This window comes from Schistocerca americana, chromosome 8 (genome assembly GCF_021461395.2).
Source record: "Schistocerca americana isolate TAMUIC-IGC-003095 chromosome 8, iqSchAmer2.1, whole genome shotgun sequence".
Taxonomy (NCBI): domain Eukaryota; kingdom Metazoa; phylum Arthropoda; class Insecta; order Orthoptera; family Acrididae; genus Schistocerca; species Schistocerca americana.
The window spans coordinates 250,486,426-250,511,019 of record NC_060126.1 but is presented as its reverse complement, the minus strand read 5'-3'; the positions used below and the strand labels follow the sequence as shown (position 1 = coordinate 250,511,019).

Below are 24,594 nucleotides of genomic sequence, written 5' to 3'. Positions count from 1 at the left end.
CCAAAAAAACAACTCCTAGCCAGTAAGTCCAGCCTTGGGCTTGTCCTGATTCCAGCACATCTTCACCCCTGTCCCTCTTGCCCTCAAGAGCCCAGTCATCATCATCCAGTCCCAACCCACAACCAAATTAGAGTGCAGTCTCAACCCACAACCAAATTAGCATTAAAATCTACCTAGAACAGTTCTAACCCAAATCCCAAAGGAACAACCACCACCACCACCACCTCCTCCTCCTCCTCCTCCTCCTTCTAATCCCCCCATCCCCCTCCACCCAAAACCTTTCTGGTCATGAATTCCTCACTTCCAGCATTGTTTCTCAGTTCTTCCTGAAAAATATCATCGAAATCACTACTGTAGTACTTGATACTGAGGAAGATGTAGAAGAGGGCAATGTCAGATCTCTGGTTCTTCAACACACAAAACTGTTTCTAATGACTTAATTTCTTCCATTCATACTGAGCTGTAGAAAGCCCTTCAAATAATAGGCCCTTTGTAAGGGGTCACAACACCATAACCTTCTACCCATAGAATTTTCTCATTTCAAAAGTATTGAAGAGCGATCTGTTGTAATTACTAAAAACCATTCAACAGCCAAAATCACCTTTTTTTCCCCTTATATATGTATAGTGTGTTGCAGTCACTAGGTGACTCTTATATTTGAACCACGTAACAGATCGTAAATAATACTCTTTCCATATTTAAAATTAACTACTTTAGTAAGTGATTGGTCTTAAAGAATACTAAAGATCACAAAACTGTACTTTACTTACAACTGAAACATATATTTAATTCTTTCAGTCCCTTTACAAGTTCTTGTTATTGCATGCTTAATAGGGAAATTAACATGTTAACTCCGCAATAGTTTATTTCGTTGTTGTGGCACTTACATTCCGCAAACACAACAGGCGCACAAGACCGCTGCTGCAGGTGGGGAGGAGGCATCGGGAGCAAGCACCCCAGACTATGAAAAAGCAATCTTGGCTGTTGATTTTTACCTTCTCCTTACTTACCAAAATACGGAAAACAACCTGCCTTGTCATTGTCGATGCAACCTCTCTTTACACCATCACAACACATACACACAGCCTCTTTGCCATAGAACTCTACCTCTCTCAACGGGGACTTGAAAGTCTTTCTAAAACCTTGTTTATGCCACACTAGTCAACTTCGTTCTTACCTGTAACTGCCATATTTTCCTGAGTATAAGACGACCCCCCCCCCCCCCCCCTCCCTCCCCATTTTTAAGAAGCTCCATGAGAAAAATTTATTTTTTAACATATTGTGACTAATAAAAAGTTACAAACTTGTATTAATGTAAGTTATGTGCCTGAAAAGTTACCATTACTCCTATTCTAAGCTTATGCCGTTTATTGGTTGTCTACATTTTGATAATACTAGGAGAAATAAGATGAAAAGATTGTTTACATTAATTTTTATCTTCACTGCCTCTTTTGTTTAGCCTGTCATCGGTCGTACCACTACTTTTGTCATCATACTAACAAGGAAACAGTGAAAGTTTTATCTTCGTTCTCACAAATATTTGGATGTTTCTTCCAAATATGGTGTGTTTTATTTTATTTTTGAACACACAGTGGATTTTGCTTCTGTATTGTCGTGAGAATGTTACAATGTAATTTGCCACAAAAACTTACCGTCTGCCCTCCACTCTCTCATTGGCTGTGTAGAATCTGCCGATGACACCCCCTTATTGTTTGTGCCATACCTCATGGTAAGCGTTGACAACATTGCTGCGTGAAACAAGTAAGTATGCCACTGGCCCCAGTCTAGACTTAGCATATCCTGTAGAAATGTATGCTGTTGTTTAGTATTTAGCCTATTTTAAAGCCAAATAGAGTACAAATGGAGTCAGGCAAACTACAGTTTAAGCATGGTGGATGTTCATAAAAAGCCAAAGTATGCAGTGTAAATTCCCATGGTTGGCAACAAGACGAAATCTTCTGGCCGCTCACCACTCCCCTCCCCTCAGTAATTATAGTTCTTGGCTAAGATCGAGTCAGTGTTCCCCCTCCAAGCCTTTTGTAGTGCTGTGCTTGAACAACTATGAAGCATGGATGACTATATATTCTAGGGTGCAGGTCATATGTATCAACAGCAGCTAATACGTGAATAAAAGATTGCAATCATGATACAGTCCAATTCTCAAACTACAGCTCGTCCCGGGATCTAGTACCTTCTGTCGGTACTATCTCTGTAGCGGGTCTTTCTGCTGTAAATTATTCTTGCGATAACAATTACGGACAGTTTAATGTGATTTATTTTGTTTGTTAGACATTTAACTCACAATTAATTTTCTTTTTCATTTCATCTGAATGTTACCATGTTCTAAAGTTCATTAAAAGCTGGTAATGTTTTCTCATAAGCAAATAAAATACTGATATGGGTTCAGAATCATGTAATGGTTTATGAAGGACAAGATTTTCACCTTTGAATGTTACCTTTACTTAAGAAGCAGCATAAATATGTGTATACGTTATCTATACATGTATGAGAAATTCTATTGTAGACCTATTCAAAGACAACAGTTTGTGAGTTGATAGAGTTTAATGCTGTCAATTTTTTAAGCAGAGCATTATATTGTTATAGCACCTATTTCGTAGTTTGTCATGTCGCCATCCATTGCACTAGTGCTGCTAGTCAAATGTTGCGTGATATATCAAACAAGATCAATATTCTATGAAGAGTTTCTGTTTATCAGCGAATCTCGAGCCTATTTAATCGAAAGTATTGTTTGCGAAGCCCTACCCTTTGGAACTCTTGAAACTAAATTTGTACGAAACCTCAATAGCTAAAGCTACATTTGTAAATGTAAGATAACCCCTGTATTAATCTATTGAACACTAAAAACATCTACATCGGTAGCAATAGTATAATCTACAAATACAATTTTCAAATGACGAATTTGGGGGAAAAAACATCACCTTATAATCGGGTAAATACGGTACTTCACCCTCGAGGGCCAGATATATAAGCAAATCATTTGATAACCAGGGTGGCTGTCATGAATTGACGTTTTCACATGCCACTTGAAGAGGTATTCCTTGGGTTGATAAAATTTTATTGTGACATCTGGTACTGCTTGCCCCACAGAAAGAAATCGCATGGGGTTAAGTCGGGAGAGCGTGGAGGCCATGACATGAATTGCTGATCATGATCCCCACCACGACTGATCCATCGGTTTACCAATCTCCTGTTTAAGAAATGCGGAACATCATGATGGAAGTGCGGTGGAGCACCATCCTGTTGAAAGATGAAGCCGGCGCTGTCGGTCTCCAGTTGTGGCATGAGCCAATTTTCCAGAATGTCCAGATACACGTGTCCTGTTTTTCGCAGAAGAAAAAGGGGCCGTAAACTTTAAACCGTGAGATTGGACAAAACACGTTAACTTTTGGTGAATTGCGAATTTGCTGCACGAATGCGTGAGGATTCTCTACCGCCCAGATTCGCACATTGTATCTGTTCACTTCACCATTAAGAAAAAATGTTGCTTCATCACTGAAAACAAGTTTTGCACTGAACGCATCCTCTTCCGTGAGCTGTTGCAACCGCGCCGAAAATTCAAAGCGTTTGACTTTGTCATCGGGTATGAGGGCTCGTAGCAATTGTAAATGGTAAGGCTTCTGCTTTAGCCTTTTCCATAAGATTTTCCAAACCATCGGCTGTGGTACGTTTAGCTCCCTGCTTGCTTTATTCGTCGACTTCTGCGGGCCACGCGTGAAACTTGCCCGCACACGTTCAACCGTTCCTTCGCTCACTGCAGGCCGACCCGTTGATTTCCCCTTACAGAGGCATTCAGAAGCTTTAAACTGCACATACCATCGCCGAATGGAGTTAGCAGTTGGTGGATCTTTGTTGAACTTCGTGCTGAAGTGTCGTCGCACTGTGCATTTCAAGCACGACATACGCTTTCTCGGCTCCTGTCGCCATTTTGTCTCACTGCGCTCTCGAGCGCTCTGGCGGCAGAAACCTGAAGTGTGGCTTCAGCCGAACAAAACTTTATGAGTTTTTCTACGTATCTGTAGTGTGTCGTGACCATATGTCAATGAATGGAGCTACAGTGAATTTATGAAATCGCTTCAATCATTTGTAATAGCCCTGTACAACTCGCACTTTCAAAAATTCAGAAGCATGCTGCTTGTCACAGGGTAATGATCCATCTATACAACACACTGCTACTCTGCTAAAGAAGACGTTCTCAAGTCTAGCCTTGAAATGAGAGATCCTGTTGTCTTCCTGACATTCCCCCCAAACCCATTATTGGCTTTCTGTCACCCACCCAATGTAATTGCTAGACGATATGATTTTTCTTGAATCATTGTCTCTACTGCCGTGGTTCCTACTCCTGCAGTCACTCTGTGAACTTTGTCCACGTACCTTCCCACTACAACATATCTCAGCCTCACCATTGGTAAACTCTACAATACCAAACAACTAACAGTTTGAAACTTCCTGGCAGATTAAAACTGTGTGCCCGACCAAGACTCGAACTCGGGACCTTTGCCTTTCGCGGGCAAGTGCTCTACCATCTGAGCTACTGAAGCTGTGAGTACCGGGCGTGAGCCATGCTTCGGTAGCTCAGATGGTAGAGCACTTGCCCGCGAAAGGCAAAGGTCCCGAGTTCGAGTCTCGGTCGGGCACACAGCTTTAATCTGCCAGGAAGTTTCATATCAGCGCACACTCCGCTGCAGAGTGAAAATCTCATTCTGGAAACTAACATTTTGTTTGCTTGGCAGCAACTTGACGTGGCATGGACTCAACAAGTCACTGGAAGTCCCCTGCAGAAATATTCAGCCGTGCTGCCCCTGTACCTGTCCATACTTGCAAAAGTGTTGCCAGTGCAGGATTTTTTTAATGAACTGATCTTTTGCATATGTCCAATAAATGTTCGACGGTATTCATGTTGGGTGATTTGGGTGACCAAATCATTCGCTCGAATTGTCCAAAATGTTCTTCATACCAATTGTGGCCTGGTGACAGGTCACATTGTCACCCATAAAAATGCCATCATTGTTTGGGAACGTGAAGTGCATGAATGGTTGTAAATGGTCTCCAACAATTTCCAGTCAATGATTGGTTCATTTGGACGAGAGGATCCAGTCCATTCCATGTAAACACAGCCTATACCATTATGGAGCCACCACCAGTTTGCACTGTGCCTTGTTCACAGTTTGGGTTCATGGTTTTGTGGGGTCTGTGCCACACTCGAACCCTACCATCACCTTTTACCAACTGAAATTGGTACTCATCTGACCAGGCCACTGTTTTCAGTCATCAGTTAGTCCAACCAATATGGTCACAAGACCAGGAGAGGCACTGCAGATGATATTGTCGTGTTAGCAAAGTCATTCGTATTGGTTATCTTCTGCCATAGCCCTTTAATGCCAATTTTCACTGTACTGTAGTAACTGGTATGTTCGTCATAAGTCTCATGTTGATTTCTGCCGTTATTTCATGCAGGGCCGGCTGCTGTGGCCGAGTGGTTCTAGGCACTTCAGTTCGGAACCATGCTGCTGCTACGGTCACAGGTTCGAATCCTGCCTTGTGCATGGATGTGCGTGATGTCCTTTGGTTAGTTAGGTGTAACTAGTTCTAAGTCTAGGGCACTGATGATCTCAGATGTTAAGTCCCATAGTGCTTAGAGCCATTTGAACCATTTCATGCAGTGTTTCTTTTCTGAAACTCTATGCAAACACTGCTGCTCTTGTTTACTGAGAGAAGGTCATTCACCATTGTGTTGTCCATGGTGAGAGGTAAAGCCTGAAATTTGATATCTTCAGTACACTCTTGACACTGAAAAGATTTCCAAAATGGAATGTCCTATGTGTCCAGCTCTAACTACCATTCCTTGTTCACAGTCTGTTAATTCCTGTCGTGCGTCCATAATCGCATCAGAAACCTTTCCACGTGATTCATCTGAGTATAAATGACAGCTTGCCAAAGCATTGCACTTTTATACCTTCAGTACATGATACTACTGCCATCTTTATATGTTCACATTGCTATCCATGACTCTTGTCACCTCAGTGCATAATGGAATGGCCAAATCGAAACTGGCTGGGCACATGAATAGGCATATAAGAGCTGTGTACTTTTGGGATCTCCAGTACCAAGTTGCTGAACATGCTTTATGGCATGACACGAAGCACCTGAGTGCCTGTTACGCCATACAGGTTGTTGAGACTCTCTCGCTCTGCACTAGTTTCCCTGAACTAAAAACAAAGATGATGTGACTTACCAAACGAAAGTGCTGGCAGGTCGATAGACACACAAACAAACACAGACATACACACAAAATTCAAGCTTTCGCAACAAACGGTTGCTTCATTAGGAAAGAGGAAAGGAGAGGGAAAGATGAAAGGATGTGGGTTTTAAGGGAGAGGGTAAAGAGTCATTTCAATCCCAGGAGCGCAAAGACTTACCTTCGGGGGAAAAAAAGGACAGGTATACACTCACATACACACACACATCCATCCGCACATGCACACACACACGAGCGCACACACACGCGCGCGCACACACACGCGCGCACACACACACACACACACACACACACACACACACACACACACACACGCACACACGCATCCATCCGCACATATACCGACACAAGCCTGCCTGTGTCCGTACATGTGCAGACGGACATGTGCGTGTGCGCGACTGCATCCCCCCCCCCCCCCCCCCCCCCCCCCCCCCCAGGCAAGTCCCTATGCTCCCGGACCGGAACGACCCCCCCCCCCCACCCTTTCCCCCAACCCTCCCCACCCCAACCATCCCCCCCCCCCCCCCCCCCCCACCCCAAACCGTGGGTTGCGAAAGCCTGAACCCCGTGTGTGTGCTTGTGCTTGTCAGCGTTGTCAGCGTCCCCATCAACACACCAACGCCTTCGCCTGGCAAGCCACATCATCCTTGTTTCCAGAGATATATATATAGACACACACACACAAAAACAAAGATGATGCAACCCACCAAACGAAAGTGCCGGCATGCTGACAGAGACACAAACACACACACAAAATTCAAGCCCTCACAACCCACAGTCACCCCACCAGGAAGGAGGGAAGGAGAGGGAAAGACGAAAGGATGCGGGTCCCAAGGGAGAGGGCAAGGAGTCACTCCAATCCCGAGAGCGGAAAGACCCACCCTAGGGGGAAAAAAAGGAAAGGTATACACTCTCTCTCTCTCTCTCTCTCTCTCTCTCTCTCGCGCCCACACACACACACACACACACACACACACACACACACTAGCAGACATATGTAAAGGCAAATTATTTGGGCAGAGATGTCAGTCGAGGCAAGATGTTGTTGAATGACAGGTGAGGTATGAGCGGCGGCAACTTGAAATTAGCGGAGATTGAGGCCTGGTGGGTAACGGGAAGAGAGAATATATTGAAGGGCAAGTTCCCATCTCCGGAGTTCTGATAGGTTGGTGTTAGTGGGAAGTATCCAGATAACCCAGACGGTGTAACATTGTGCCAAGATGTGCTAGCCGTGCACCAAGGCATGTTTAGCCACAGGGTGATCCTCATTATCAACAAACACTGTCTGCCTGTGTCACAGTGTAAGCAGGTCAGTTGGTAAATCACGTGGGTGCTTTCACACATGGCTCTGCCTTTGATCGTGTACACCTGTACACCTTCTGGGTTACAGGACTGGAGTAGGTGGTGGTGGGAGGGTGCATGGGACAGGTTTTACACCGGGGGCAGTTACAAGGGTAGGAGCCAGAGGGTAGGGAAGGTGATTTGGGGATTTCATAGGGATGAACCAAGAGGTTACAAAGGTTAGGTGGACGCCGGAAAGACACTCTTGGTGGAGTGGGGAGGATTTCATGAAGGATGGATCTCATTTCAGGGCAGGATTTGAGGAAGTCATATCCCTGCTGGAGGGCCACATTCAGAGTCTGATCCAGTCCCGGAAAGTAACCTGTCACAAGTGGGGCACTTTTGGGGTTCTTCTGTGGGAGGTTCTGGGTTTGAGGGGATGAGGATAACCAGAGCCACTTTGTAATTTTGGATCTTAATTGGCTGCACAACTCCAATAGAACTCATGTACAAAAAGGAAAGGGTGACTGGTTAATTACAAAGAAAGGCCTGACAACCAGAACTGAGATAGGTATTTTCGTTTTGAAACTGATTGTACAACAATATGTTTTCTCTCAACCATAGTAAAATATCATAATTGCAGCAAAACAAAATAAGCACCTAGTAAAATACAACAAATGTTTACTAGATTATTACATACATGGATTATGTTTGGCAATTCAGAGGGGTATTCCCAATGAGGACTTGCCAGATTCTATGGGTCTTGAAATAAGATGTTTGTATGGAAATTACTTTCTTTCTCTTCAGTTGATTTTAATCAACTGTATTGGGCCAGTCAGTAAGTATTACAGAAAGAAATATAAGGAACAAAGAGTAACAATGGACAAGAATACGTAATGTGTGACTTGTAGACAAAATTTCAAGGATGTTAGTGGCAAGATAAGGAATTATTGGTTTTTCTTTGGCTTTTTCTGAGCTATATTGTGGGATATAACAGCAATTACAGAAGTGTAACTTCTTATAAAAGAACAACAAGGAACATGAGAATGTGGTGTAACACATAATTCTGATGAAAGGCTGGGTTGCACAAGCATTTTTGAACCGACAAATGATGATCATCTTCATAAAAAGCTTATTTTCATAACAAATTAGACAAATTACTGATTGAATGTATCATGAGATGGATAGATGCAGCATATGTGCAAGCCAGGACGAAAATAAACATCATGTCACATACGCAGTACCTGCTGGTTGAGAAGTTTATTCTGTATTGTCAGGTCCTGCCTTGGATTCTTGCACTATATAATCAGAGAACTTTCGTTGAGACACACAATGTAAGGACATTCGAAGTTTCAGACCTGAGTATGTACGAAGGAGTATGACAAATACAGCACAGAAAATAGATTAAAAACCAGGTATGAATAAAAGCTACAGAAGCAGTAGGTGCCCTCGATATATATGTAAAAAAGGAGATGGTAGCATTGTAAATGCTATTAATAGGCTATTGGACCCTAACCCGTATGTACGGTGTGATGAAAAGGATAGTTGGGCCGAGAGAAAAAGGATAACCTATACATGAAGGATAAAGGAGGATACATTAATAGGGACACTACCGCTTTGGATAATTAAATGACTGTGTAGAGAGAACCTTTCTGAGGAAAAAGGTGTTTCTTAACTGTTGCTACTACAAATACTTGTTAATTATTCAAAACATCTAGCTCCTCTGATATGGTGGCAGTTAATGAAGGCTGAAGGTGCTTGATGAGGAACCTGGTCTCATAACAGTGGAGGTGGTGTTCTCTGTAACTATGTAGGGTTGTATCCCCATATAGTACTGAGATTTTGAGTCCCGTGTATTCCTAGAGGAATAACTATTTTCTTTTTGATTTTTACTGGAGATAAGTAATATGGTTGGGTTTTTAAGAACTTTTTATGGAATGTTTGGGTAATTTAATCCATGGGATTGGTTTAATGTGACCATAGGATTTACACAAGCAAAGGTGATTGCTATGTTGTGTTGCTACCCTCTCCACTTGGCATCAATAGTAGGGTGTTAAGATAACTTTTAGGGGCCAGTATGGGTGAAATGGGGAAATCCATTCTTTGGAATACACCAAACAACTTCACCCTCCAGCTCCTCAGTGAACCTGTCCATGAGGGACTCTATGATGGGGAGAGAGGTCTAGCATCTTTCTCTCTTAGGTCCTAACGTCTGTAGTCTTTTTTTCCTGCCTTCTCTTATGTGAATACTTTTACTATCCACCCTCTTTACAATATTCAGTAGTCTCCGTCGTGGAACCCTTCTTATATATGTTTATTGAATTCTGTATTCAGAGGCTTGCCCGAGATATAGCAGACACCCAGTGATTTCTGAAAGTTTCATGAGCACGGATAGAAAAGCAAGAGTTCTAGTACAAATGTACTCGATTGGATGATTTGTGGGCAATTCGGCTACATGGTTCCTGACTGTAGAACCTAGTAATAACAGTTCATGAGAGAAAACAAAGAAATATTGTAAAACTGGTTTATGATCAATATGGATATTAAATATTTGTTATCCAAGGTCTCATACTGATAGTAAGGGAATTATTACCTGGTAGAAATGTTAAGAAACTTGATCAAAATGAAATATATACCTATGACTGATGCAAGACAAAGTATGTGACACAGCTGTCACTAAATCAATCCAAAGAATAAGATAAAGCTGAGATGTGATCACTGCAACAATACAAATTATAGTTTTATGATAATTAATACATTTTACCTCTTTGCATGTGATAATGTTAGTTGTAATAGAATTACAAAAGACAGCTTTATAACTTTTAAATAGAATATACTCACCTAAAATTAAGATTGTTATCATCTTTTGTGAAGTTTTCTTACTAGTAACCCAAAAATATGATTTTCTCTTGGTATGTTTAACACAATAAACCTTAAATCTTTAACAGTTTTTTTAATACTTGCCTGCATGTTTTCATCAATTTCTGCATCTATGTCTACATACATATGTGCAGCAAACAAACTTCTTTCCCTCAGAAAGTCTTGTTTTTACACTTGAAATGTGGTAGTTACTGGTATCAAGAAAACGTGGAAGGGAGGACCCACCAATGTAACTTTCTTTTCACACAACCTGTTTATTTAACAATATATAATCATAAATTTTTTGTCTTTACAAATTAACAAATTGGTGAAATGAATAAGCTTTTGTAAGAGAAATCAAAACAAGAACAAGATGACAATAATTACAAGGGCCCGGACCTGCAGCCTGCCCGTTATCCAGTGAAACAGCCGTGTTTACTATCATGCTGGACACTGTTTCTCATATTAAATGCCCTTCTGCAACACATGAAAACATGTAAGTAATATTGATGACAAGGGTGTTTCAGTTACTCAAACAAATGACGTAAATTTTTTTTTTATTTGGAAACTGTATGTCGAAAGGTTTGTGGTTAAGATGCACACCTGTGCTTAAAGGTCAAACAAATTAGGAAACAATTATGACAATGATAAGGCTTGCTTCAAAGTGAGCAGCCTTTTCATTTCAATCAGTGGCACGGTGTGACTGGATCCCAACCCGTCCCTTTTGACAGTCTTATACTGACTAAAGCCTTGGTGACAGTTGGCTGTTAATATGTCACAAGTTGAATTGCTTCTCAGTTATGAAGGCCACTCTGAAGGAACGTTTTAAAACTTTACGAATGAGCACTTTTACTAGAGAACTCACTCCACAGAACCATAAGATCTAGTTAAAATGCACTAATAATGACCTGGTCTTTCAAAGCCAGGAAGGCACAGCTTAGTATAACAGGTAGTTCAGATTATCTCTACAATCAAGGAATTGAACTGGTTAACATCTAAATCTAACCACAAAACCCCTGTTAGTTTAAAAGCAACTTGTGCCTTGTTACAATTGGTCTGACTAAGAGCTGACTCATTAAAACACTAATGATCCGGTATGAACCAGAAAGGACGGGCAATATAATATCAGAACAAATTTTCGTACGACAACTATTGTCTAGTACAATACTGCGGTCTGTATTTACATCCAAAGAGTCGACCGAGTAAAATTCTTAGGGTCAGGTACAAACCAGAAAATAATTAGAAGGTAGGGTAGACAGTGACACAAATCACCTTGAGGTTTACAGAATGTTACTCCCCTTTATCAGCAGCCAGATCCGTGGATCCGCAGTGCGTCGCGGCGATTGCTGGGTGGTGCTGATGACAGCCAGGTAGAAGGGGGCAATCAGGCCATGATCGGTTGCCCTACACAGTTGTTGCCAACCAATCAAATGGATGTTGGTCTGCTGCTTGTAGTCGACGCTGACCCCGGTGAAGTTCTACGGAATCCTTCCTCCGCACAGGCCCTCCTTGCTTAACATGTAGCTTTGGCCGCTTGGACCTTGTGACCACCTCTTCTCGCATTGCTGCCTCCAATCCCCAAACTTGGTGCCTCCCTCCTCGGGCCAGCAAACCCGTATATACAGGGTGGTTCATTGATCGTGGCTGGGCCAAATATCTCACGAAATAATCGTCAAACGAAAAAACTACAAAGAATGAAACTTGTCTAGCTTGAAGGGGGAAACCAGATGGCGCTATGGTTGGCCCACTAGATGGCACTGCCATAGGTCAAACAGATATCAACTGCAGATTTTTAAAATAGGAACCCCCATTTTTTATTACATATTCATGTAGTACGTAAAGAAATATGAATGTTTTAGTTGGACCACTTTTTTCGCTTTGTGATAGATGGTGCTGTAATAATCACAAACATATGGCTCACAATTTTAGATGAACAGTTGGTAACAGATAGGTTTTTTAAATTAAAATACAGAACGTAGGTATGTTTGAACATTTTATTTCGGCTGTTCCAATGTGATACATGTACCTTTGCGAACTTATCATTTTTGAGAACGCATGCTGTTTCAGCGAGATTGCCTGTAAATACCGCATTAATGCAATAAATGCTCAAAATTATGTCTGTCAACTCGACGCATTTGGCAATACGTATAACTACATTCCGCTCAACAGTGAATAGTTCGCCTTCCATAATGTTCGCACACGCATTGACAATGCGCTGATGCATGTTGCCAGCCAATGTCGGTGGCTCACGATAGTAAATATCCTTCAACTTTCCTCACAGAAAGAAATATGGGGACATCAGATCCGGTGAACGTGCGAGCCATGGTATGGTGCTTCGACGACCAATCCACCTGTCGTGAAATATGCTATTCAATACCGCTTCAACCGCACACAAGCTATGTGCCGGACATCCATCATGTTGGAAGTACATCACCAATCTGTCACGCAGTGAAACATCTTGTAGTAACATCGGTAGAACATTACATAGAAAATCAGCATACATTGCACCATTTAGATTGCCATCGATAAAATGGGAGCCAATTATCCTTCCTCCCATAATGCCACACCATACATGAACCTGCCAAGGTGATGTTCCACTTGTTGCAGCTATCGTGGATTTTCCGTTGCCCAATAGGGCATATTATACTGGTTTACGTTACCGCTGTTGGTGAATGACGCTTCGTCGCTAAATAGAATGCGCGCAAAAAATCTGTCATCGTCCCGTAATTTCTCTTGTGCCCAATGGCAGAACTGTACATGACGTTCAAAGTCGTCGCCACGCAATTCCTGGTGCATAGTAATATGGTACGGGTGCAACCAATGTTGATGTAGAATTTTCAACACCGACGTTTTTGAGATTCTCGATTCTCGCGCAATTTGTCTGCTACTGATGTGCAGATTAGCTGCGACAGCAGCTAAAACACCTACTTGGTCATCATCATTTGTTGTAGGTCGTGGTTGACATTTCACATGTAGCTGAACACTTCCTGTTTCCTTAAATAACATAACTATCCGGCGAACGGTCCGGACACTTTTATGATGTCGTCCAGGATACCAAGCAGCATACGTAGCACACGCCCATTGGGCATTTTGATCACAATAGCCATACATCAACACGATATCGACCTTTTCCACAATTGGTAAACGGTCCATTTTAACACGGGTAATGTATCACGAAGCAAATACTGTCCGCACTGGCGAAATGTTACGTGATACCACGTACTTATACGTTTGTGACTATTACAGCGCCATCTATCACAAAGCGAAAAAAGTGGTCCAACTAAAACATTCATATTTCTTTACATACTACACGAATATGTAATAAAAAATGGGGGTTCCTATTTAAAGAAAATGCAGTGTGCCCAATTAAACCTTCTCTTCTTCAGCACTTCAACGATGTTATTATGTTTGTACAGCTGTCTCTTTCCCCCTCACCTCCCCTCCGCCGCTGCTCATATACCAGTCCAAAATTTGTATATCTTCCTAAATATTAATACTTCACACCTGCATAAGGTTACCGGTATAATAGTAGTTTCATACATGTGTATTTTGAAGTTACTACTAAGTGTTCTTTTCTTTAAGATTTTGATAAAACTAAAAAGTGTTTTGCTTGCTGTTGCTGGACAGGCATCTATGTCTATATCTGTTCTGTGTTACGAAAGGCTCCCTAAGTATTTGAAGTTATCACCTGTCTTGAAAGTTAATCCATCTGCAGCCAAAACTACATCATTTTGGATTTTCATACTTACGACCAGATATTTTGTATTTTCCTCAATAACACATAATCCCATTTTCTCAGTGACTTTGTAATAATTTTGCATCATTCTGATTAATTCTGTTTTGAAACTACTTGTTAATACTACATCATCAACGCAGTTAAGTCGAGCAATGTTCACCTCCTGCATTGTAGATTAGTTTCACTAAATTCTTTGTCGATCTTCTCTAAGACAAGGTCTGAGGGACACACATGCAGTTTTATTTTGTTAGACTGACAGCACTGTTTGCGCTGTTCGCAAGAATGCCTCTGTAGCTTCACATAGTTTTTTTGTCAGCCTTTTTGTTAGACTGACAGCACTGTTTGCGCTGTTCGCAAGAATGCCTCTGTAGCTTCACATAGTTTTTTTGTCAGCCTTTTGGTGTGATTGATTGTTGACAGTAACAGTTACACATGAAGTAATTGTTGTTTCCTCAAATACTACAGTGTGTATGGGACACACATTTCCATTAACGCAAGTTTTGTTGCGTGTCTATTAGACATACATTTCTAAATCTATACTCCTACTTCTGGTGCATAGAACTACGTGCGGCTAATTGCTTTTCCCTTTAGACATGCAGTTAAGTTACACTCTTAGCATTTTTGTAAAATATTTTACTAGAGGAAAAAATGGAGCAGGTTCTATCTACATCAGAAAAAAGAAGACAAACAGAAGTATTGGGAGTGGATGACCCAAATTTTGAAGAGAAACTTGCAAAGATGTGCGAAGAAGTAGATGGAGAAGATGTGGAAGTAGAGGATTTATTTTCTGACAGATTCCAATTGTGGTCCTTCCTTTTCTCAAGAAAAAGCAACCTCCAGATCTTCCTTCCTCTGATGAGAAAGAATCAGTTGCAAGTGTTGACTTTTCCTGCACATGTGAGCAAGCAAATAATAAAATGTCAGTTATTTTTGTTGACAAAGGCAATAATGGATTTTGTTGGGAATCAAAAGAACCAACTAAAGTTAGATGAGAATCTCATGATAACATAATCAGAGTAATACCAGGTAAAACAAGGGTTGTTAAAAATTTGGGTGATAATCCTAATGTAGAAGATAGTTGGTCTTTTGATATTTGATGACAAACTCATAGAAGTAATTGTGAAATGGGCAAATATTAAACTGGAATGATACAGAAACAGGATTGAAGTACATCAGCAAAGTAACTACAAAACTGCTGATCTGTATGAAATAAAATCACTTATGGTGCTTCGTATGCTAACTTCCATGTGTAAATCTAGGCACGAAGATATGCTATCATTTGTCTCTACTGACTATATTGGAAGACCTATATTTAGAGGTGCAATTCTCTTAAAGCGGTTTCAAATCTCGGCTCTCATGATTTGATGACCTTGAAACAAGAGAAATACAGAAAGAGGGAGACAAATCAGCATACATTTCAGAGAGTTTTTTCCAAATTCATCAGTTGTTGTTGTTGGTGGTGGTGGTGGTGTTTTTTCTAAAAGAGTTCCATTATATGAGTATTCATGAAAGTAATCCATATTAGAATTGTTACGTGTTAAGGGGGTTTATGGAGTTATTGTTCAGTTTGTTCGTTGTACTAACAGATGGAAAATCCTACTTTGTGAGAAAGCAACATGTATTTCGCTTTCTTCGTTACCATGTCTGTCAGACACACATTTCCAGTTAAGTAATAAAAATCATTCTTTCTATTAAGTGTTAAATGAAATTGGTGGTATGGCATCCCCTTGTCTTAAGCCCAGTGAAATTCTTAAAATTTTCAGTTTCTCCTACCGTCGTCTTTATATGACAAATTTTTGTTTGTAAACATCCTAATCAATCTGGTTAGCTTTGTTGGTATATTAGATTTCCTTATTATATTAGAGGTATATGTCAGTGCATGCTGTTGTAGGCCTTCATGAAATTAGAAATAATATATGGGCATCTGCATTGATTTCCCACACCTTCTAATTAAGCTGTCATGGAGTGAATAAATGATCTAATGTGAATGTATTTTTGCAGAAACTGCATTGGTAGTCACCAATTAGTTCTGTTATTGGGAGCAGTCTGTTGAATGGGCATATTACTAGTCTTTTATAAGTGACATCCAGTAAAGCAATCCCTCTGTAGTTATCACAGACACGGGGATAATTCTTCTTAAATATGATCATATTATTTTGGTTTTTCAGTCTGCAGGCATAATTTGGTCTGTTAAAGAATGTACTTCTAATTCCAGATCAGGTTCTCCATTCTTTAATACCTCATTGTATATCTGGTCTTCATCCCAAGCTTTGTTATTCGTTAATTTATTGCTTGCTGTAATTTTATTTACTGTTGGGTTTGTGACTTGTGCATCAACGCTATCAGGTTCGTGAAATTTGAAGTAAAACTATGAATCATTGTAGTTGAATAGCTGTGAGAAGTAAGTTGTCCATCTTTTTCATGCCACTCATGTTGGTTAGTATTTTCTCATGCTGATGCTTTATAAACTTTTCCCTTTTAGTAAATTTACCAAAAGAGGTTTTTTTGCCCTCCCCCCCCTTCCTTTATCACACTGTTTGTGCGGATACGGGCCTCATTATTTTGCGCGACCTCTACCCTTGAGCTGGCAGAAGAGATATCTGCAAACAGGGAGGAAAAGTTGGTGATAATATCGGGGGAGGGGGGGGGGGGGGGGATAATTGGGCCCCTCTGAAGTGAATAGCGGATTGAATAGCATTTGATTTGCTATTCTGAAGAAAAATCAACATTTAAGGTGATGAAGATTAATGTCAGACCTATAAATTGCATGACGGGACCACACCACCTCTCTGTGGATTAGTGTTTAAACTAAGCAGATATGTCTGCACAGTGCCCCCTAAAACTAGGAGCCTTCCTAGCTAGATTAAGTAATTGTATTACCATGTACAAATTGTTTTACAGTACATACAGTTATATAATATGTGAAAGGGAGTTGATTAAACAAGCGTTATTGTACAGTGCTTTTTTAAATTGTATGTGTACTGTACCATCGCAGTTTATGCAGTCTACAAAATTCTGTACTGTAGTCTTCTTATGAAAACTTACATGTGCCAAGGTTGCTTTTTTAACACGTTAGTGCATTACTGATTTTGGCAATATAAATTTCCACTGTCAGATCAATAAAACTAGACAGTGGTAGCCACATCAAACAGTGATCAAACCATTCTGTCACAAGAACGCACAGTGTGCACAAGAAAGTCAAGGCATTACAGTAACATGCCGGATATGCCAACATTATGCATACACAACTTAAAATTTGTATGTTATGAACAAAACAGATGCACACCGCATAATTTTGTTCCATGGTTTAATGCCATTTTGGCTGCAACAGAGTAACTGATTGGTTTTCGAGCTGAAGATGGCTGTTTATATTGCCAAAACTAGTAATCCACTGATGTGTCAACATAGTTATCTTGGCAAGTAAATAAGATTTCATAAAAAGACTACAGTTCAAAATTATAGTAGTCTCCTGCAACGACTGATTACGTCAGTCATGTCACTAACCACTATAAAGTTCTGTTGCACATGTTTGTAAACTCACTTGAATTCTGTGCTGTACAATAGCAGCTATATCTTTACAAATAGTGGTACTTAATTACAAGGTGTAATTGTAGATTTCTCTCTCCTACATGTGGTCATTGACAGAAGTAAAATTATCTATGTAGCAGCTTTTGGTATTTTTCAGTACGTCATTCATTAATTATGTCAGAGTTGTGGCTTGTGAAAAATTACAAGAACAAATGAAACAAATTCTGCCTTTTTACTGGGAAGCATTCTTCAAAGAAGATTTTCTGTGACGCTAGCAACAGTAATGTTAATTACATTGCTACCATCTGGGGAATGTCCAGCAGCTTTTGTCTGGAGACTTTTGACCAGTTGTTTGATTGGTATCATGATACACATTTGATTGTCTCTGTGGATAAAGGCATACCTTATACCTTTCTTCAGTCAAAAGTTCACTCTGTTGGCTCTTGCAGAAGTATCGAGAGTTCGATACAAACAGTTGAAATTCCAGATACCTTCAGATGGCAGGCTAGGGAAGAATTAGCATGCAGTTAGGTAGTATTAAACATGGACAAAAATGTAGAAACACCATGAGAAATGCTTGCTTCATCATGAATGCAGATATTAGCCCAGCCTGTAGGGTGTACTGTTGTATTTGACCACGAGCGGTACCTGTGTAGTGACCTCAATATGTTGCAAGTGTCAGTTGTCATAAAAGTGTTCTATACAGATGTGAGTGTGTTGCATTGGAGCTATGTGAATTTGAACATGAGGAAACTATCGATGCTGTATGGTGGTTGCTTCCCATAAGCAAGGAAGCCAAAGTGTCCGGTGTTTCAAGAGGCACAATATCTAAGGTTCATACCACATACAGGTACCGAAGGGAAAGCATCATTCGTCAAGTCACAGAGCAGACAAAAGTGTGTGTTAAATGATCATGGCGGGCAGTCATTGAAGATGATTGTGACCAATAATGAGCAGAAGGCAGCGGCAATAGTCACGGCAGAACTGAATATCGTACTCATGAACCCTGTCTAGAAGAAGAAGAAAAGAGAGCTCCATAAGCTGGCAATTACAGAGTAAGCTGAAATTCCAAAACCATTCATCAGTGATGCAAATACACGTAACAGAAAAACTTGGTGCCGACACTATAAAATGTGGACTATGAAAAAATGGAAAAAAGTAATTTCGTTTTTTGAGTCATCTTTCACACCCTTTCTAATTTGTGACCAAGTTTATGTCCCAAGAATGAAATATGGCAAGATTCTATGATAATTTGGACAGTGTTATCGTGGATTCAAGACATGGTGACTTGGTGAGGTCCCATTAATGCCAAGGTTTATGTGACGATTTTGGCTGACCAGGTCCATCCTATGATACAATGTTTGTTCACCAATGGTGATGCTGTGTTCCAGGAAGACAGTACTGTTGTTCATACTTCTCACATAATCCAGGACTGGTTTTGTGAGAACGAGGAGAAGTGTCGCATCTCCCGTGGCCACCATAGTCACCAGCTCTCAATATTATTGAGCCTTTGTGGTCTGCTTTGGAGAAAAACGTGCATGATCGCTATCAGTCTCCATCATCATTACTTGAACTCAACCACTGTTTTGCAAGAAGAATGGTATAAGATAGTCCTGAAACCATCCAATACCTGCATTCACCCATTTGGAGACAACGGGAAGCTCTTTCATCGGGTTTTTAATGCTGTATTAGGCATGGTAATGTGTTTCATTTGTGGTGTCCTCATATTTTTGTCCAACCTCTGTATCTTGCAGCAGTTAGACTAACATTGTCCTCTTCAGCTATAGCTCTTGGAATGCTCTGAGTGAAGAGTATTATTTTGGGTACTACCATTATAATGGTGTCTGCAAGACTTCAATTTTTTTGTTAAATAGGCTGTAAGACTGATACATATTTTCTTCCACAGATGTCCCCAGGAATTTGACATTATCTACTTCCCTAACTTGCTGATTTTTATTGGTAATTTGGAAGTTCTTTGTTTTGGACTGCTTGGTTTTAAAGTATTAATCGGGCTTTGTCATCTTTAATTTTAATCCATTTAGATAAACTAATATTCTAAACTGTTTTTAGCATCAGTGACTATTTGGGGAATTTGTTTTATTGTTCCATTTTCAGTTATTACAAATGCATCATCTGCAAATAAAACTGCATGAGACTTTATATTCTCAGGTGGGGGAGGGGGGGGGGAAGATTGTATTGATACAGAAGAGTTATCTTTGGGATTCCCTGTGAAATCATTTTCGAGTCTGGCTTTTGCTGTGCTGAGGGAGCTTACTTGTTACATACATTTATTCCTCTGCATCTAGTGTGGCACTGGGTGAGGCCTGTGTTTGTTAGATAAATCCTCCATGAAATCATTTGAAAACTTTTTCATAATTTTTCTCACATTTTAGACATTTTTACAAGGCATCTTAAATTAAGTTTGTTGCTTGAGTATGAAGGATAGTTGACTGGCACTCTGTTCTTTATGGTATTTTGTTTAGGAAGCCTCTTGCCACAGATAATAATATACAGTTGTAAATTGTACAATGTTGCAATACTGTATATAAAGATGTAAAATGCCACTTAAATTGCTGTTGTAGAGTGGGCTGCTTCCAGAAGATTTCCTGAATAATTTGCTTAGGCAAGCAGAAGAAACTTTAAATGCACTACGTCGTGAAGATCCTGCAGATCTGTCACCATACATCCCTGAGCTAGAGGATCTGACAAAGGAGTTTAAAGATATGTTGGATATTGTGTCTCACTGTTCTCAGTTCATTATCCAGTTGCACGATGAAACAGAAACACAAATCCCACGACTGGAAGCTGCCCTTTTCTCTGATGAGCAGCTGGAAGCGAAAATTGTAGAAGACGAGGCTGCTGGTTGTGGGCACTGTAAGTAGGTCAATACATTATTAACTACTGCTGCATAAGAAAAATTTATTGGTTGCTTTTAATTTTTCAATTCCTGAAGGAATTAGTTAATGTATGTTGTAAAAATTGGTACATCATATTAGTTTCGTGTAGGAGATTGCTTAATTAAACATGACTCCAAATTTTGCATTCGGTCATGTTTACAATTTTTTATCAGTAAGATTGAATATTTACAGCTTAGACAGATGCACCACACACGAGCTGATGGGGCGAATTCGACTAATATAAATGAGTTGTTGATCAAATTCAAAACTGGCCAACTGCTCCAGCATGTTGGTGTGTAAAAAGTGTTTTTCATTGATTTCACCCAGTGCAGTACTGTATGGTATTGCTTTTACATTCAACATGTCCAAAATAGGCTGAATGTTTCCACTGTCTTTGGCAACTTTTTGGGGGGGAGAGTGGGGGCGGTTAAAGTCAGTCTCATAGAACAATGGTAAGATTTACCCCCGCTGCTGCCCGCTCTTTTTTGACACGTAGTAGCTCAAGCTGACCAGTTCAATTGTTGCAACCCTTCCAACGTGTTATTTCATTCACCAGTGCAAGTGATGTCATCATCATCATCAGAAGAAGAAGAAGCACAGCCACAGCTTTATTTACTTGTGATGATCATAAGCAGTCCTGTTGTAGAAGGAGTTCCAAGAGTTCATCAGCATGTGGTGTCACTAATGAGTGTGTAATAGAAAGTGCTGGCAACAGTTTTTCTTCAGTGCTGAACATTGATAGCAGAAAGGCCTGTAGCAATGAAAGGTTGAAGCTGGTGTGGAGGCAGCAGTTAAGATTAATCATTTGGAGGATACTACAATAATAGGCTATGCAGTTTTATACTCTGTGGAAACCAGTGACAATGTTGACAGAGGGGCTTCTAGGTTTACTGCTGAATGTTGATGCCTGATGCAGCTGCGTTCATATCTAATGCTGTAGTTGATTCTCTTTTGATTTTGTTCATTCGTTCATTCATTCAGTCAGGCAGTCATTTACTTGTTACGTTCCATAAATCGTATAACATTAACAGGAAAAGAGAACTGTTGCAGGCTGTGAGGATGTGCTGGAAAGTAATGCTTCTGACTTTTTGATGTGAAAACTGTGAAAACTTTTGAAATAAAACAAACATTATTAACTTTCTGTTCCTGTATTATTGTTGTTATGCACCTGTGGTCAAGGCACAGCATCTTTGAGTTGTAGTAAAAACATCCTCAATTCCAGATTCGAACCTCACCACTGCTTAAATTTTGAATAAAAACCATCAGCAATGGCGACCGAAGACTTCTGGCATAAGATGTCACCCTTGTTCTGCCAATGGCCTTGTGAGAAAGATCAGAAGAACGGGTAGAGATTCAGGGCACTCTCTTGCCGTCAGGGTGGTAACCTGTCCCTAAAAGTTGAAAAAATCAGCAGCAGTCAATGGCATGAGGATGCAGAAGGCAATGGAAACAACTGCAGTAAAGACACATGAAGTGTATCCATAGGATATATGGCCTGTAATTGAAGAAGTGTGGTGTGTTCTCTCCATTAGCAAATGGTTCTGGAGTATTCCCCCCATTTTGATCTCCAGAAGGGGACTGCCGAGGAGGGAGTTGACCATGAATAAAAGCTTGAAAGACCAATGAAAGGGTAATATTCTACGAATTGGAGCATGGAATGTCAGAAATTTGAATGTGATAGGGAAGCTAGAAATTCTAAAATAAAGAAATTCAAAGACTCAATCTGGATATAGTGGGGTTCACTGAAATGTAATGGAAAGGAGACAATGACTTCTGCTCAGATGAATATAGGACAATATCATCATCATCAGCAGCAGCAGCAGCAGAGAATGGATAACAGGAGTAGGATTCCTTACAAATAGGAAGGTGGGGCACAGACTAAGTTACAGTGAGCAGTTCATTGATAGAGTTGTTTTCATCAAAATCAACAGCAGGCCGATGATGATGATGATGATGATGATGATGATGATGATGATAATAGTTCAGGTTACCTACCAACACTGCAAGCAGCTGGTGAAGAGATAAAATATATAAGGATACAGAATGGGTAATAGAGTACATAGAGGGTGAGGGAAATCTAATGGCCATGGGAGGTTGGAATGCAGTTGTAGGTAGTGATGTAAAATGCCTGGGCATTTACAAGTTGGTGCAAATGCGCAAGATGAATTCGTGGGCAAATGCCCTGAATGCATACGAGAGAGAAGTAGAACTCGTAAAAATAACAAGGACATTGTAAATGAGAAGGAGCTGTCAGTAACATGTGCCCTTCCTTGGTACAACAAACTGGAATGTTAGTAAACAAAACATGCTTCTCTCCTCTTTCCCTTCAGTATTAGTAACAAAGGCAGTGAATGACATTCACATGTTTAAATGTAAACATTTACTAACTTTTAATATTGGGAGTATTGTTCCATCCCTTATTTTAATTGATGAATTGTGCATTATAGCAGTAAAAACTTATTTTAAAAAGCCCAGATTTTGGGCATTTAAAACTGCTTTCGGTAATTGCTGGGCAAATGGCCATTTATAAATGTTCTGCCCACTGGGCATTTGCCCGGCCCACATCACTACTTTTAGGGTAGGGAGTAGAAGAACAGGTTACGGGAGTGTATGGGCTTGGTAGTAGAAATGAAAGAGGAGAAAGACTAATTGAGTTCTGCAGAAAATATCAGTTATTAATTGTGAGTACTCTGTTCGAGAATCAAAAGAAGTTCATGAATACTTTGAAAAGGCCAGAAGATACAGGAAGATTCACACTGAAATTCCAAAATCATATATGGAATTGTAAGACATACCAAGGGGCACATATAGACTCAAATCACAATTTATTAATGATGAAGAGCAGGCTGAAGATTGAGACTAGCGAGGGAGAATCAGTGCACAAAGAAGTGGGATACAAAAGTAGTAAGAAATGAAGAGATTTGCTTGAGTTCTCTGAGGCTATAGGTACTGCGATAATGAATAGCTCAGTAGGCAGTTCAGTTAAAGAGGAATGAACATATCTAAAAATGGCAATCACGGAAGTTGGGAAGAGAAACATAGGTGCAAGGAAGGCAACTACAAATAAACCATGGGTATAAGAAGAAATACTTCTGTTGGCCGACAAGAGGAGGAAGTACAAAAACGTGCATGGAAACTCAGGAATACAGAAATATAAATCACTTAGGAAAGAAATACATAGGTAGTGCAGGGAAGCTATGGTGAAATGGCTGCATGAAATCTGTGAAGAAACCAAAACAGGAATAATTGTCGGAAGGACTGACTCAGCATACAGAAAAGTCAAGACAACCTATGGTGAAGGAGGGTAACATTGAGTGCAATGGGAATTCCACTGTTAAATGCAGAAGAGAGAGCAAATAGGTGGAAAGAGTATATTGAAGGCCTGTATGAGGGGAGGACTTGTCAGATGACATGATAGAAGAAGAAACAGGAGTCACAGGTAAGAGATAGAGGATCCAGTGTTCGAATCAAAATTTAAAAGTTTTGGACAACTTGAATCAAGTAAGGTATAAAGGATAGTGTGTGTGTGTGTGTGTGTGTGTGTGTGTGTGTGTGTGTGTGTAATGTATGAGACAGTATACCATCAGACGTTTGGAAAAACATCATCCACACAATTGCAAAGATTGCAAAAGCCAACAGATGCAAGAATTATCGCACAATCAGCTTAACAGCTATTCCAACCAAATTTCTGACAGGAATAATATACAAAAGAATGGAAAATAAAAAAACTGAGGATGTGTTAGGTAACTGTCAGTTTATTAAAGACACCAGAGAGGCAATTCTGACATTGCGTTTGAGAATGAAAGCAAGACTAAAGAAAAATCAAGATACGTTCTTAAGATTTGTCAACCTGGAAAAAGTGTTCAGCTATGTCAAATGGTGCAAGATGTTCGAAATCTTGAGAAAAATGGGGTGAGCTATAGGGGAAGACAAATAATATCCAATATGTACAAGAACCAAGACGGAACAGTAAGACTGGAAGACCAAGAATGAAGTACTCAGATTAAAAAGAGTGT

The 24,594-nt window shown here is 40.2% G+C and overlaps 1 protein-coding gene across 1 annotated transcript in view; it reads left to right on the top strand.

The window, feature by feature from the left end:
- LOC124544780 overlaps positions 1-24,594 on the top strand; it is a 144,145-nt gene that overhangs the window by 39,352 nt on the left and 80,199 nt on the right. Inside the window, exon 8 of the mRNA XM_047123460.1 lies at positions 20,264-20,555. Within this exon, the coding sequence (XP_046979416.1) occupies positions 20,264-20,555 (292 nt within the window). The remainder of the gene's footprint in view (positions 1-20,263; positions 20,556-24,594) is intronic.